This window comes from Octopus bimaculoides, chromosome 19 (genome assembly GCF_001194135.2).
Source record: "Octopus bimaculoides isolate UCB-OBI-ISO-001 chromosome 19, ASM119413v2, whole genome shotgun sequence".
Taxonomy (NCBI): domain Eukaryota; kingdom Metazoa; phylum Mollusca; class Cephalopoda; order Octopoda; family Octopodidae; genus Octopus; species Octopus bimaculoides.
Genome location: NC_068999.1, coordinates 30,475,501 through 30,491,486, shown reverse-complemented (window position 1 = coordinate 30,491,486; position 15,986 = coordinate 30,475,501). Strand labels below are relative to the sequence as shown.

At 38.8% G+C, this 15,986-nt stretch overlaps 1 protein-coding gene across 10 annotated transcripts in view; it reads left to right on the top strand.

The window, feature by feature from the left end:
* Nucleotides 1-15,986, top strand: part of LOC106871878 (blood vessel epicardial substance-B) — a 535,134-nt gene that overhangs the window by 466,280 nt on the left and 52,868 nt on the right. For all 10 annotated transcript variants that reach the window (XM_014918623.2, XM_052974861.1, XM_014918629.2 and 7 more), the window contains one exon: nt 3,611-4,230. In XM_014918623.2, coding sequence (XP_014774109.1) covers nt 3,611-4,230 — 620 coding nt within the window. The remainder of the gene's footprint in view (nt 1-3,610; nt 4,231-15,986) is intronic.

The window sequence follows — 15,986 nt, the reverse complement described above, 5'->3', positions numbered from 1 at the left end:
AGTATAGTGCCATGAGACTCGCCACATCACTTATTCCTTGTAGCTTGGCAACGAGCCTAATTTTTCGCATCCAAGCCATCACATCTCCTTCGCCATTAAAAGGCCTGATCACATCGCTGGCGATTCTAATCTTGGCTGCCATCGCGGCGAATTTCTACACGTGAGGCCGAAATAGCTTGTGGTATATGCGTGCGAGTAGATGTAATCGCCTTACCTCGGTTTTCCTTTCGTCGACTGCGAGTCTGTCTTGCGGTATCCAATCCTTGAAGCTTACCCCGACCCAAAGAACACCAGGAATAGCAGCTGCTTCTCCCAAACCTAGGCCGTCGCTTAACACGTCTTGTCCTGACCACGACCCCGTTCGAAAAGGGCACGAATCCCGATCGAGGCTCCCTCTGCCCTTTTTCCTCTTCCGGTCAACTCACCCTTCTGGTCAGCCTCCCCAGACACTGACGTCATACCACAGTGAAGACCTGTTGGGGCAAGTGAAATCAAAATTGAACCAAATTCAATGACTGGCACCCATGCCGGTGGAGCGCTAACAGCACCAGCCAAGCGGGATCACTGCCAGAGCAGCTGCCTGGCTTCCGTGCTGGTGGCATGTAAAAAGTACCATTTGAGTGTGATCGTTACCAGCGTTGCCTTACTGGCACTTTTACCAGTGGCACGTGAACAAAACATTCGAGCGAGGTCGTTGCCATTGCTGTTGGACTGACTCCTGTGCAGGTGGCATGTAAAAAACACCATTTGAGTGTGGCCGTTGCCAGTACTGCCAGACTGACCCTCGTGCCAGTGGCACGTAAAAGCACCCACTACACTCTCGGAATGGTTGGCGTTAGGAAGGGCATCCAGCTGTGGAAACTCTGCCAGATCAGATTGGAGCCTGGTGCAGCCATCTGGTTCACCAGTCCTCAGTCAAATCGTTCAACCCATGCAAACATGGAAAGCAGACATTAAACGACGATGATGGTGATGAATGTATATATGTGTATGTATATATGTGTATGTATATATGTGTATGTATATATGTGTATGTATATATGTGTATGTCTGTGTGTGTGTGTGTGTGTATATATATATATACACACACACACATACATACACACATATACATCATATACACACACATATACACATAAATATAGGCATATATACATACACACACACACACACACACACACACACACACACACACACACACACACACACACATTATACTCTATTTTAAATAAACTGAAAGGCAGCCCGTCCTTAATGTAGCTGTTTAGTATACTTGAAATAGTAGTCATTAAACATACAAAAGAGCCACTATTCTGATCTCCAAATATGCTGTGAAGAGGAAAAATGTCCTCTGCAGTATATTAGGAGGTGAGATTAGTTGATAGCACCTGAAAAGAAAACAAGAAAATAACTCCGAGGTGAGAGGGAGGGAATTTCAGAGGTACAAGTTGCCTGGGAACCCGGTGTCCACCAAAATTGTTCCCAGCTGGGCCCCACATCTCCTAAGGCCAGCCTTGTACATATGTATATATCTACATATATATATACTTTTATATGCAGTGTCTTGCAGATAAATTAAGTGGGTTTAACATTTCAATTTTTTGACAAAATCTTGCTTGCTTGAAAATCTAATCCTCCTCTTTATTTTTCAGGTAAATACAAACTCATTCAACAACAGAAAGTTATGGAACAACCAAATCATTTTACCATTGTTGTCTTGGCACATGCCAATAAATTTGTTAAGTCAAATTTTATTGGCACACTGCCAATAAGATTGTTAAGTTAACAAAACCTCCAACAGTTTATCATGTGTATAAACAGTTTAAAGAAGAAGGAAATATTGATAGAAAAGAACACAAGACTCAAAGGGATTCCAAGTGCAGTCAAAAATTTCTCACTGGCCTCAAACACTTGATTGAAGCCAACCCATCTACATCCGTGACAACTCTTGCAAAGAAACACAATGTGTTCCTTTCCATGGTGTCCAAAGCTGTGAACAGGAACTTTGGCATGACTTGCAATGTTCGACAACACCGTCACCTCCTAACAGCCAAGGCCAAAGCATTCAGAGCTGAGAGATGCCCAAAGCTTCTGTCATTTATCAAGCATAAAGGTGCAGGAAAAACTCTCGTGTTTGTGAACAAGGAGTATACTGTGGATACTGAGGTGAATTGCAGAAATCCTTAAGTGATTGCATACAACCCTTCTGACATCCTCATCATGTTTGAGACTAAGAATCCTGCCTCTGTGATGATATTTGGAACTGTAGCAAGTGATGGAAGTGTCATGGATCCACAACTTCATTGAGTCTGGTTTTAAGATCAGCACAAAGCAGTATCTGGACATCCTGAAGAACTCTCTGTCAACTTGGTTGGAGTAGAAGTTTGGGTTTGATAATGTGGTGCTTATCCTGGATTCTGCACCATGCCATGGGCCAAAAGCAATACAAGCCTTCCTCAGTGAGAAGGTGCCATTTTTTGTGAAGGCCAACATCTGGCCCACTAATAGCCCAGATCTCAACTTTCTCGATTACTTTTTATGGGATGTACTTCAAGCAAGGACCAATGTTTCACCACACTTGAGTGCCAACAGTTTGAAGACCTGCATCGTGCATGTGACACACAAAATCAAAGAGGCAGAAGTTGCAACAGCTGCAAAAAAATTTTGCTCTCATGTCAAGGCAATAATTGCCCAAAAGGGCAGCCATACTGAGTGATAAATGTTTTTGTTGTAATAAATGTTACATTAAAATTATATCTGTCTGCTACCATTATTTTAGTATTTATAACCAGTTGAGATAATTTTTATGATGCATAAGCATCATAAAAATTATCTCAATTTATCTACAAGATCCTGTATATACATGTAGCACTTAAACATTAAATAATATTAAAGGTTTGTAGGTAGGAGACACATCATTACACAAACATAATATACTATGAAGTATACTAAATGTATTTATAAGTCAGTACCATGTCCTACTGAATCAGTAGCGCTTGTTATTTTTAAGGTTTGTTTCTATGGCCAGCACTGATTTTTGCTACACTGTTTCATATGGAGACATCAGATGTAAACAAGCAATGAGAGTGAAGACAAAAGTGGGTAATGAGTGTATATGCCATATTTTGGAGATTGTTGCCCCTTTATCAGCACTCATCTAACCTACTTCTGTCTTTGAACACACTGCTTATATAGCCACATGTGTTCGGAGACAGATGGGTGCTAATGAAGGGGCAACAACCCCCAAAATATGGCATATACATTCATTTCCCACTTTTGTCTCCGATCTTCCTGCTTGTTTACATCTTATGTCTCAATATGAAACACTGTAGCAAAAATCAGTGCTGATTATAATTTCTATAAAATATCTGTAGAAACAACCTTAAAAATAAACTAAATAATTTGCATGAAACATTGAAATTAAACACTAATTTGAGTATTATATTAAGCATATCAACTAAAACTCCTCGGGAAATTTAAGTTATTTTCATTTTTTCCTTCAGATTTTACAATTTTTCTTTATCTATTTTATTGGGGTCTTGTGGGGTATTTTTTTTTTAATTTCTTATCACACAAATCTCTCATCTCTTCTTTCTACATCTCTTTGCAGATTCCCCAGTTATTTGAATGGTCCACATTAGATTTCAGCCAAATGATGCTGTTTAACTCAACTGACAGTGGAAGCAGCACTACAGCTGAAGGATTAGTGAACAGTTCTCCATTAATGCAAACACTGCAGCCAATTGTGGTTAACACAACTTTGAATTCAACATCATATAATGGAACTGAATCTTGCGATGTTTGGCAAGATGTCCAGCATATCCTCTTTCAGTTGGGCAGTCTGTGTATGGCTTTTTCTTTCCTTACCCCAATTAGCTTCCAATACCATATATTATTCCTGAGATGTCTTCTCCTTTTCACATTTCTTTTCTACATTCTCTGGGCTGGTGTCTTCATATGTGTGCCAGACATACTTGGATGGAACTGTGCCTTCTTTTGTATCAATATCGGGCACATTTTCTACTTGGCCTATAGCATGTATCCCGTCCATATACATAAAGATTTTGAAGATGTTTATGCCAAATTGTTTAAACCACTTGGTGTGTCCCGTATTGAATTCAAATCATTAACGCGGGTTGGCAGACTTGTTTATCTGCGCCAAGGAAGTGTTTATGCAACAGAAGGAATTACTCCATGTGGTGAGAAGCTTTCTCTTTTGTTACGAGGAAGGTGAGATGAAAATTGTTTCTTATTCTTATTCTTCATATTATTAATACTATTATTGTTATTATCTTAAGGTAGTGATCTGATAGAATTATCAGAGCATCAGGAAAATGCTTGCAGTATTTTTTCTGACACGCTATGTTCTGAGTTCAGATTTCACTAAGGTCAGCTTTGCCTTTGATCTCTTCAGGGTCAATAAAAGAAAGTACCAGTCATGTATTGGTATTGCTGTATCCAGCTAACCTTTTTCCCTAAAATTGCTAGCCTGGTGCCAAAATTTGAAATCATTATTATTATTATTATTATTATTATTATTATTATTATTATTATTATTATTATTATTATTATTTTATTTTTATTATTATTATTATCATTATTTTACTACTATGATTATTAGTGTTATTATTATTATGTTTTGCCTTTTTTTGCTTTAATTTATGCAAGCTGCACTCAAGTCTCAACTAAAGACATCAAGGAACCACAAGTTTTTGCATCTAAGATGTGAACATATGAGATGCCATATAATTGAAAAAAAAGACTGATGTTTTTTTTATAAAATCTATAATAATAAATGCGAAAGTGAGTGTCAGTATGACACACTTTTTTTCAACTTTACTCCTCCGACACCCTCTCTCACTATTCAATGACACTTCTACTATTCCTCATGCTTTACCCCTTTCTCACTATTCAATGACTACAAGTAATTTAACTATAACACGTGCTTCATAACATTCATAACCGAAATACGTATTGAACTCAATCACTCATACAATATTACCTCTCATAACTCTCTACCATAAGAATGTTGGAAACTTAGTATTTTTTCAGATATTAATAAAATCTGTCAGACCTGTTTTCATGCCATCAACCATTGGAGCTACGGAAATTTAGTGCACTCCAGCAGCATGAAAATAGATTCAACTAATTTTATCATTGCCTTAAAAAATACTAAATTTCAAACATCTTTATGGTCAAATATGTTTATAGCAATTCCAAACCATAAAAATCGCACTTTAAAATAGTGTTTAGCAACAGTGGTGTAATTTTCCTTCAAACTACAAACAGGAGTTTAGATATGTACCAGCTACTACAAATAATTGTTTGTACGAAAAGTAAAGCCCTACATACATCAAATTGTCTTTAAATTAAGTGGCAGCAGAAGAATTATTGTTGAACTGTTAAAAGGTAAGTTTATTGTTGCTTATCACATATGGCAACAGTATCCTTCTCGAAAATAAATCTCTGCCAACAGAGGACCAGATTGCAATCAAAACAGCCAAGGCTGCAGAGAGGACTGTGGTTGAACAAGAGCAGGCAGTGAATTATCCAAAAGAGTTCCTGAACTCATTGAATCCTCCTGGAATGCCATCACACAAGCTGGAACTAAAAGAAAATGGATCAGTTATGCTTTTGAGAAATCTGGATCTTTGTAATGGAACAAGGTTAATAATCAAGAAGATGCTTCATCATCTCTTGGAAGCAGAAATCTTTACTGGTCCAGGAAAGGAGGAAAGAGTTTTAATTCCAAGAATTCCCTTAATTTCTTCAGATCTTCCTTTTGAGTTCAAAAGACTTCAGTTTCCAGTGAGAGTGAACTACGCAATGTCAATCAATAAGTCTCAAGAACAATAATTGAAAGTAACAGAGCTGCATCTCATGGAACCCTACTTTTCTCATTGTCAGCTATATGCTGGTTGTTCGATGGTAGGGAATGGAAACAAGCTATTTCTACTGACCTCGAATGGGAAGACAAAAATTGTTTATCATGCAGCTTTGCAATAAGTTCCAAGTTGACAAATTATATCCTTGTTTTGATGAAAATTGTTCATTGCTTGAAAAATATTGTTCAAGTTTAATAAGATTTAATATGTACTCAATGCATGAAGTATCATTGTTGGGTCCAAGGCCCAATGAAGAGCCCTCCACAGGAGCTAGCTTAAAAGCTGCCCTATCAGGCAGCTTTTAAGCTAATTTGTAATAAAACTGAATGAATAAGATTATATTTACATAGAGAGGGACTTACATAAAATATGGTTTTTTGTAATTCCTTTATTTTGAAACTGCCAGGAATTTGTTCTGCATATTTGCTTGTGCATTTTGATGTCATTCCAAGTGCCCAATAGTTAATGTTGTTGCATTGAGATATCACATTCTTCTGATTTCTATTTCTAAGTTCTATTTGCTCAATTTCTCAAACATTTTCAGTGGTGTGTTTTTATCAGCTGGGGCTGCAACATCAATCAAAAGAGAAATCGTTTCAACATTATCTGGTCAGTTAGCCTGAATTTCCCAATCAACCTGAACACTGTCAGGACAGTTTGTACATCCCCATTCTCACTTCTCTTTTCGAGGAAGATTGTATGTAAGGGATATTGATCAGAATATGTACTGAGTTGCCCTGTAATGTCTTTGCAAATGCTCTGTTGGTATCAGTCAACCATATCCAGAGATTAGGTGATTGATTGTCTCTGTATATTCGCTGCATATGCAATATGATGGGCTGCTTTCATGTTTCAGAACATTATACTGGTAATTCTTAGTAGAAGACATTGATCTCAGTTTCCAGCTTGAGACTAGAGCATGCCAGCCATTGAAGGGTATGGGTTTGATCTATATCAGGATATCTGGCTCTAATCAGGTATTTATTATGCAGTGGTTTTTGCTCTCATTTCTCTTCAGTGCATTGGAGGCTGGTTTGTTTGATTATATTTTTTGCTTGTTTTGCTTTTTCAGTGAGGAGCACACTTTCTTCTGGTATTAATTCATCTAGCTACATTTCCCAAAGGTATATTATAGCATTTTTCATCACTAAGTGCAACTTTTTGGTATCTTTATGTCTCAGAACTAATTTGAACACCCAGTTGGTTGCTTGTTATAAGTAGGCAGAAAGTTCTAACGCTACAATTTTCAGTGTGAGTTGGGATTGTATTAACCCAACCCCACAATTCCTTTCTTCTCTTGAAACATATAACTTATCTGTTTACTTTTGAGTGATGTACATGATGCATTGGCATCAGCTTTTGGATTTTGACATCAACTTTGTTATCTCAGTAGTGAACCAGTTAATGGTACTGAAACTGTATGTGATTACAGGCATGGCTAATGTATTTATGGTTCCACTTTTGTTTCTGGTACTCAACTTGATTTGCAGGATAGCTCTTACTCTACAGGAGAATTTTTTTCTTACATGATTATTTAATTCCATCTCCTTCACAAACACCTAAATACTTACAACTGCCCTCAAGTTCTAATCCTCTATCTACAGAGATATTCCAGCACCATGCTATGTTATATCTAGCTTGTATCTTCTTCCAAACACAGAATCTGGTCTGTAGCATTTACGATATAGCAGGTTACATCAAAAGAACTTCCAATTATATAAACAATACTTAGAGGAAAACATATATGAGTTGAGTTGCAGTACTCAGTTATGCAGTTAGTTTAACTTTGTTTATTAATTAACTACTAATATTACTTAAAACTATCTCTATGAGTTCCATCGATCCTGACCTCTGCCTACCAACATAACCAAGATAGCCATTATGACTTAGACAGCTATTATGAGCCGCTTAATAGCAAATCACCTTCCTGTATCAGAGTTGGTCACCTTTCATCGATATATGAAAATGGTCCCACCCAAATTTACCTAAGAGAGCAATAACTCTGAATACATACTGATAGAAAGTAGAACAAATTTTCTAAGTCCTGCCACAAAAGACTTTTCTAGTGTTTGTAGGCTGGGTGTCACCAACACCAGAGAAGAGGTTGATAATAAGAAGACCATTTAGCCATAGAAACTGACAAGAGCCATGACATACATAGAAGGAATCTGATGTGAGGCAGAATGCTATGAGACCTGTTCAACCTCTGCTGAAATAGAATCAGGGATTTAAAATGATGATAATGAGGATGATGAGAATAATGATGAGGATCATGCATGCACGCACACACATATACACACACATGCATGTCAGGTCAGGGGATCTGATAACTAAAGATTAGAGACTACTAGTGACCACATAACCCAGTACAATCTGTGCATGTTTAAGCCTTCAGTGACCAGACAAGTAACTTCATCAAACTTGCAGGCAGAAGAAGACAGTTTTTGAACACTGAGGAGAAAAACAAAATTTGTTAAAGGCTGAATGAATTGAAAAGAATCAACAAACCATCGAATGTGTGTATATATGCATGCATGCAGGTGGGCGTGCATTCGTGTGCATGTGTATATGTGTGTGTGTGTGCGTGCATTTACATGTGTATGTAGGTATGCAGAGGAGAATGATACTTTTGCTTGAAACCTTTAACCTCTGACCAGCTTGTTTTCTGAAGTTTTATTTGTTTATTGCCAGCTTAATGGCTTCAAACATTTAAAAAGTTGCACTTGTGTTGCCCAAACATTTGTCAATATAACACCTAATGTGTAGCTGCTTATGTAAACCATACCATTTTCTTTTCGGATGGTGCATTTTACATGCCATTGGCATGGCTACAATTTTGATTTTACTTGATTCAACAGATCTTCTCAAGTATATCATATCGGCCAATGCTTCAAGGGTATTTTTAAATGGGCTGATCATGCAACACTGGCATTGGCCATGGCTGTGATCTCACTTTACTTGCCAAGTCTTTTCAATCACAGCATATCTCCAAAGGTCTCTGTGTCTTGTCATTGCCTCTGTGAGGCCCAACGTTCAAAGGTCATGCTTCACCACCTCATCCCATGTCTTCCTGGGTCTACCTCTTCCACAGTTTACTTCCACTGTTAGGGTGTGGCACTTCCTCACACAGTTGCCCTCATCCATATGTAACACATGACCATACCAGCACAGTTGTCTCTCTTGCACTCTACATTTGATGCTTCTTTTGTCTAGTTTTTCTCTCATGGTGCTTGCACTGCGCCGTGTATGCACACTGACATTACCCATCCAGCAGATCATACTAGCTTCATTTCTTTCAAGCATATGCATGTCCCATGTTTCACTGCTGTGTAGCATAGCAGTTTGCACACATGCATCATATAGTCTACCTTTCACTCCGAGTGAGAGGCCCTTAGTTGCCATCAGAGGTAGGAGCTCTCTGAACTTTGCCCAGGCTATTCTTATTCTAGCAGCTACGCTCTCAGAGCATCCACCTCCACTGCAGACTTCGTTGCCTAGGTAGCAGAAGCTATCAACTACTTCTAGTTTTTCCCCTTGGCATGTGATGGAATCTGTTTTCTGTACATCTTCAGTCTTTATTGTTCCTGTACATCAGTCACACAAAAAAACTATCTTCCCAGTTAACCTTCCTTTCATATTGCTGCATTTCTTATGTGTCCATAGCTTACACTGGATACATCTTATGGAGTTTCTACCTACGCCTTTTCTACAGATCGAGAAGGGCCATCTAACTGAAGGGGTTTGTGATTTGTCTGCCTTCCTACTTACTAAAACTTTGGTTTTTGCTAGGTTGACTCTAAACTAGGCTGACCCTAAACTTCGTCTCTAGTTCTGGTAGGGACTTGGCTCTCAGGGGAAGCCTGTCTTGAATTCCTCTGTTATTGCCTGGAGGACTAAGATGAATACGAGGGGGCTGAGGACTGATCCTTGGTGAACCCCTACTTATACCCAGAATTCTTCACTATACTCATAACCAACCTTACTGACAGCAATCCTGTACAGGGCTTGTACGGTTCTTACCAACCACTCATCTATCCCTAATTTCTATATTGACCACCAGATAAGGGATTGGGAGACCCTGTTAAAGGCTTTCTCCAAGTCAACGAAAGCCAAGTACAGAGGTTTATTTTTGGCTAGGTATTTCTCCTGCAGTTGCCTTACCAGAAATATAGCATGTGGTGCCTCTCCCTGGCACAAAACCAAACAGCATCTCATCTACACTAACTCTCTTCCTAATTAGTTGGGCTACGACCCTCCATAACTTTTATCACCTGATTCAGTAATTTGATACCACTGTAGTTATTTTTATCTGGAGCATCACCTTTACGTATGCTGCCACACCAGTCATTGGGTATGACTCCTTCATGAACTATCTGATTTATGATGTGGGTGACTAGACCATAACCCTCATCGCCCAGTATCTTAAGCATCTCAGTGGTGATTCCTGATGGACCAGGTGCTTTCCCTGAACTCATATCCTTAATTGCTTTATCTATTTGGATCAGCAGTCTTTCATAATGGCATCTCCATGCCTTTTTCTTTGCAGAATCATTAAAATGCAAGTGCACCATCACCCATGCAGACACATTTCTCTCCCATGACCTCATGATTTTCTCTCACACACTGTCTTGCAATTCGAAATACTTCAGTTCTTTGGTCCCCATGTCGCTGAACATTGGCAAACTTCTTTTCTGCTACTCCCTTGGCTATATATATCTGTCTCCTGGCTTCTCTATTGGCTATCTGATACAGTTCCCTGCTACTCCTACTCTTCCAGGGCTTCCAAGCCTGTTTCTTTGCTCTAATGACCCTGTATACTGTATTGTTCCACCACCATGTTACCCTAGATCTGGAAGGGACTTTGCACCAATCACAGATTTGGTCTGTGGTGCTCGGCAAGCTGTCTCACAGGAATTCCCAGTTGCTTTCTATGTCACAAGTTTGTAGTTCTCCACTCCCTCTCATCAAATTTCTCAGTAAGGATATTCCTAAATCTCTGACCATGTGAAGTATTCTTAAGCATCCAAGTACTTCTTTTCCAGATTGGTCTGCTTCTTGGCATCCTTCTGGCTAATAACTGGTTTTTGCTGGGGAGTACATTCTTCATCGGGGAGGGTCTTTGTATTTAAGAGCAACCATACATCTTGCTGTCTGGTGAGAATGAAATCAATCTGGCTAGCAAAGTCATATGATTTATAGGTTATCAGGTGGCTGGCTGGCTTCCTGAAGTTGCTGTTGCAGATCAATAGATTATTTGCATCACAGAACTCCAGGACCTTAGTTCCCTCTTCATTTCGGGAGCCAATTCCATGGCCCCCATGTACACCATGGAAGATTGCTGTCCAACATGCCCATTAAAATCTCTAGCCACAAAGATGAGATCATTGTCACTTGTCTTGGAGGTAGCCTGCAGAATAATATCATAAAAACGATCGTTTTGTTCATTTGGTAGGCCTGCTTGTAGGGCATAGGCAGAGAGAATTGTAGCTATACTATTCTGTAAGACTAGCCTGAGTTTAAGCACTCTATTGCACACCCTGACAATCTCTATGACCTTATCCACCCCTCTCATCAAGAGGTATGCCCACACCCTCTACTCCATCACTGTTACCTTCCCTGAAGAGTTTATATCTGTGCTTTGCCTGTGAGGACCCTGGCTGAAGCTCCTCTCCATCTTACCTCTTGTATACAGTATACATCAATACACCTACATTCAAGCATCTCCACAATCTTGCTAGACCTACCTTTCAATGTGCCTACATTTACAGTGCCAACTCTGAAAACTGGGAAAGGGATGAGGGAGGAAACACAGGAAGGAGAGATATTATTCAGCACCTAAAAAGGTTTTTGTGATCATTTGATAACAGACATGCGTAACAGTTGTTCTTGCTTTTAACCTACCATCACAAACATGTTAGAATTGTTAAGGTTGTTGCCTCTACTGAGGGTTGGAAGTAAGGAAGCATTGTATATGAAAGGGCATTGTAAATATAAGCATTATGAGCATTGTGTATATAAACATTACTGGTGCTGCAGATATAGATAAAAATAAAAATATAAAAATAAATGTAGTAGAAGTATAAATATGTCAATGTTAAATTAAGTAAGTGGGCTGCTATCTGGTTTGGTTAGTCCAGAGAGGGGGAGAGAAAGGAGAGGGTGGCGAGATTACCAATGTAAGAGAGGAGACAAACAGTACAAAAGAGGGTAAGAGCAATGGGATGCCTGGTAAGAGAAATGAGATTTCCAATATTGATGGTGGGGCAGGAGAGGGTCTGCACAATCACGGACAAAAGGGAATCATTTTAGCAAGCAATACAAAATATGTATATATATGTAGCCAAGAAACAAGGAAAGGGTTATTTTAGAGGGAGAGTTTACAATTTGGAAGTGATTTGATGAATTAATATAAATGTTTACAGTTTTGTGCATATTTTCAAGTGCAATCAAACAGCCAAACACATGGAATAAGCTGCAAGAAAGCCTGAGAAGTGGGAGGGACAAGTGTGGAGGCCTCTTATATTTACGACAGCCGGAAATGGACAAAGATGGCAGTTTTTGCTCTAGGGAGAAGAAGAAATAAGGAAAGGATTATTTTAGAGGGAGAGATTACAATTTGGAAGTTATTTGATGAATTAATATAAATGTTTACAGTTTACAAAAGTACAGGTTAGTAATCGTGTGGGTTAGATAGATGAATGAATGAGGCAATCAAAAACAAGAGAAATTCTCAGCAAAAATCAAAAACAAGCATATGTTAATACTTTCCACACAACTACAGTCTCTTATAATATATTTTTCTGTTTATTTTCCATTTACTGCAGATCTTTAATAAATTTCTCAGGAGATATATTATTGTTTCTAGCAATTAGCACTTTTCTGATGACTTCTGGTATTTTGCTGTTTGCACTTAATACCTTCTGTTATACTTACTATCTATAAGCTGCTGACATGGCCACATGCTTACAATTAGTCTAAGTGTGTGGTAGCTCAAGCAAGTGACTGCTATTATATCCTCAGGCCAACCAGTGCTTTGAGTATTGAACTGATTGAAACTAAAAAATAAAACCTGTCATGTGTGAGTATGTTTTTGAATATCATTACACATGTCCTCATTAATATTACCCGAGTAAAAACAATGGAATCTTTTTTAAACACTCCAAGTGACAAAAGTTACCATAGTTCCTTTAGTTACAGTTATAGGAAAGTGGTTATACACCATTAGGTGTACACCCGCTTTCCTATATTAAATTCTAAATAATAATGGAACGCAGAACTCTGAACTATCAACACAACAATATTTATTTTTGTAGGAAATAGGCAGCCTTAAACTGGTTGCTGAGACGTTGGAATGTTGGAATGAGCTGTCCCCAGAGTTGGAATGTTGGAGAGACAGCTTGATACGACCATGCTCATGGCCGGCCGACCGACCGAGAAAGAGAATGAATTGAGTGGGAACGTTTAGATGTTGAATTCCACGCATGCGCATGGGACTCTTCCTGTGTTCCTTCCGGAACTATTCCCTGCGCATGCATGGATGAAAACGCAGTAATGGCGACTGTATTTTGGCGCCAGATGACGTCACTACAATGGCTCCCCCTTGAGTGTGGGAGCACGAAAATAGAAATTTTGGAGGGACGTCTGAGGCAAGATGGCCACTGAAACCAACCACAAGATATGGCACAAACACACACAAAGAAAAAAATCAAAGAAATGAATGTTAATACGCAGGAAGTTGTAGTCAGTGAGCAGAGCTGTAGTTGAGCATCGGATGCTAGTTGGGACCTGTTACCTGGTACTGAACATTTTAACTGGTCTGCTGATCATGAGTGTGAATGCGACATATAAAAACATAATAAAAGACAGGCCGTCGTATAAAGAAAAGAGTGTGTGTGAGTGATACATGTATGTGTATGCGAAATATTACAGCAGATAGAAAGAGTCAGTAACACGTGAGCATTTATACCAGTTTGTTGAGTACACAATTGGAAAAGTCTGTATGTGAAAAAAGTTGAGGCTTTGTGTGGCAGAGCGATCACTAGTTGTTGTGATGTTGGGGCTTCGATGCCGGGCCGGGCTCTTGTTATACAGAAGTTCGTCGCTGGCTGAATTCTCTTGTCTATTATTAATCGTGGTGAATATGAAACACCTAACAGAATCAAAGAGAGAGTGATGTGCCGCGGTGGTTTGGATTGGTGTACATAGAAATCATGTTGATGATATTGGCGAATCTTGTCGTTCGTACTTAAAGTCGTGTTGACTGTGGTGGCGATGAGGCTGGTAGTAGTCGTAGACTCGTGTTGCTGATGTGGCGACGGCGGTGGTAATTTTGGCTGGACGAAGCTGTTGATGGAGTCGCTGGAATTGCTGCTGCTGCTGTCGTGATGACGTCACTACAGTGTTCAACACATGAGGACAAGTGGAATGGGAAATAGGAAAATACTTAGCTTGGAAAACAGGTACTGGTTGGCAAGAGGAAGAATATCTAGCCATAGAAAAACATCAACAACTTGCAACTAACTCATTCCAACATGGAAAAATAGACATAAAACCAAACAAATGAAATGACACTCTAACAGTTATATATACTGTATGTACTACACTTTTACTTCTACTGTACACAATACACTACCATAATACACTATGACAATTTGAATACACACTCTACTGTCACCACTCCTGTATGAACTACATTAGTACAACCCTGGTACATAACACTGCCACTCTTTATGCACACTAAGTATTTGTACCATTACTAGACATACTCCACAATATTTTGTCACTATTAAGGTGGCGAGCTGGCCGAATCATTAGCAGAGTGGGCAAACTGCTTAGCGGCATTTCATTTGTCTTTACATTCCACTGAGGTCGACTTTGCCCTTCATCCTTTCATAGTCAATTAAAAAAGTACCAGTTGAGTTGATAAGTACATTGAGCCAAAATTTAAAACTAGTATTCTGTCACTATCAAAAAACACACAACACTGTCATCCTATAAACATTCACTACTACTGTATCCTGTAACTGCATTTATCCCCCTTACTATGCACTCTTAATGTACACACTGTGCCGCATACAAAATACACCATCATAATATTCACTCTACACTGCCATCATTACTGTACACACTGCCTTCTTTACCCTTATTATATGCACTACATGATCACCATTCCTGTACACATTCCTGTAAACTACCACAACTATGATATACACTATACTACCACTGTTGCCATTATTGTACACAATACATTCTCATTATTACTGTACACACTACTCTGCCATTATTGCAGTACATACCTCATTGTAATCCTTCCTGTTAACTGTACTCTATCCACTGTCACACTACAATGTCACACACATACTTCAAACAACACCATCAACATTACAGTTCACACTGCCCTATCACTATTACAGTAGACACTATTTTATTATCATGAGGCTGTACAATCTATACTACCACCATAACTTTACATTCTGCCATCTTCAATGCACACATTATCCAACCACCATTACTGAACTCACTAAACCACCAAACAGTTGTAAACACTGCACTACCTCTATTAGTGTATAGCATGCTCTCTCACCTTTATTATACATACTATACAGTTACCTTACTCATTATACGATCACTCTTACTGTACTCATTATATTCCACCATTTTTCTACACTGCTAGCTCTTCTATACATGCTACACTGCCACCCTATTGACATTGTTATGCTGTCACGTCAACATGTTACACTGTCATGTCAACTATACACACCTGCCACCATTTCTGCAGAAACTACCATGACAACTTTAATGTTGTACACATTACACTGCCTCCAATATTGTATGCTACCCTACCACCATTACTGTACAAACTACAATGTCATCCTTACTGTACATGTTACAGTCTCCATTATTCTACTCACTATACTATCACCTTTAACTATGTCCACTCTGCTTCCACCTTTAACATGCATATCAACCTGTCCAATATTGCATGTTATCAAAATTTTTTTATCAATCAGTCTTGATACTGTCCTTATTCAATCTGCCAGATATTATTACACTTCTAACCATGGTGAACTCATTGTTTTTTTCTTTTGTTCTTTTTTTTTT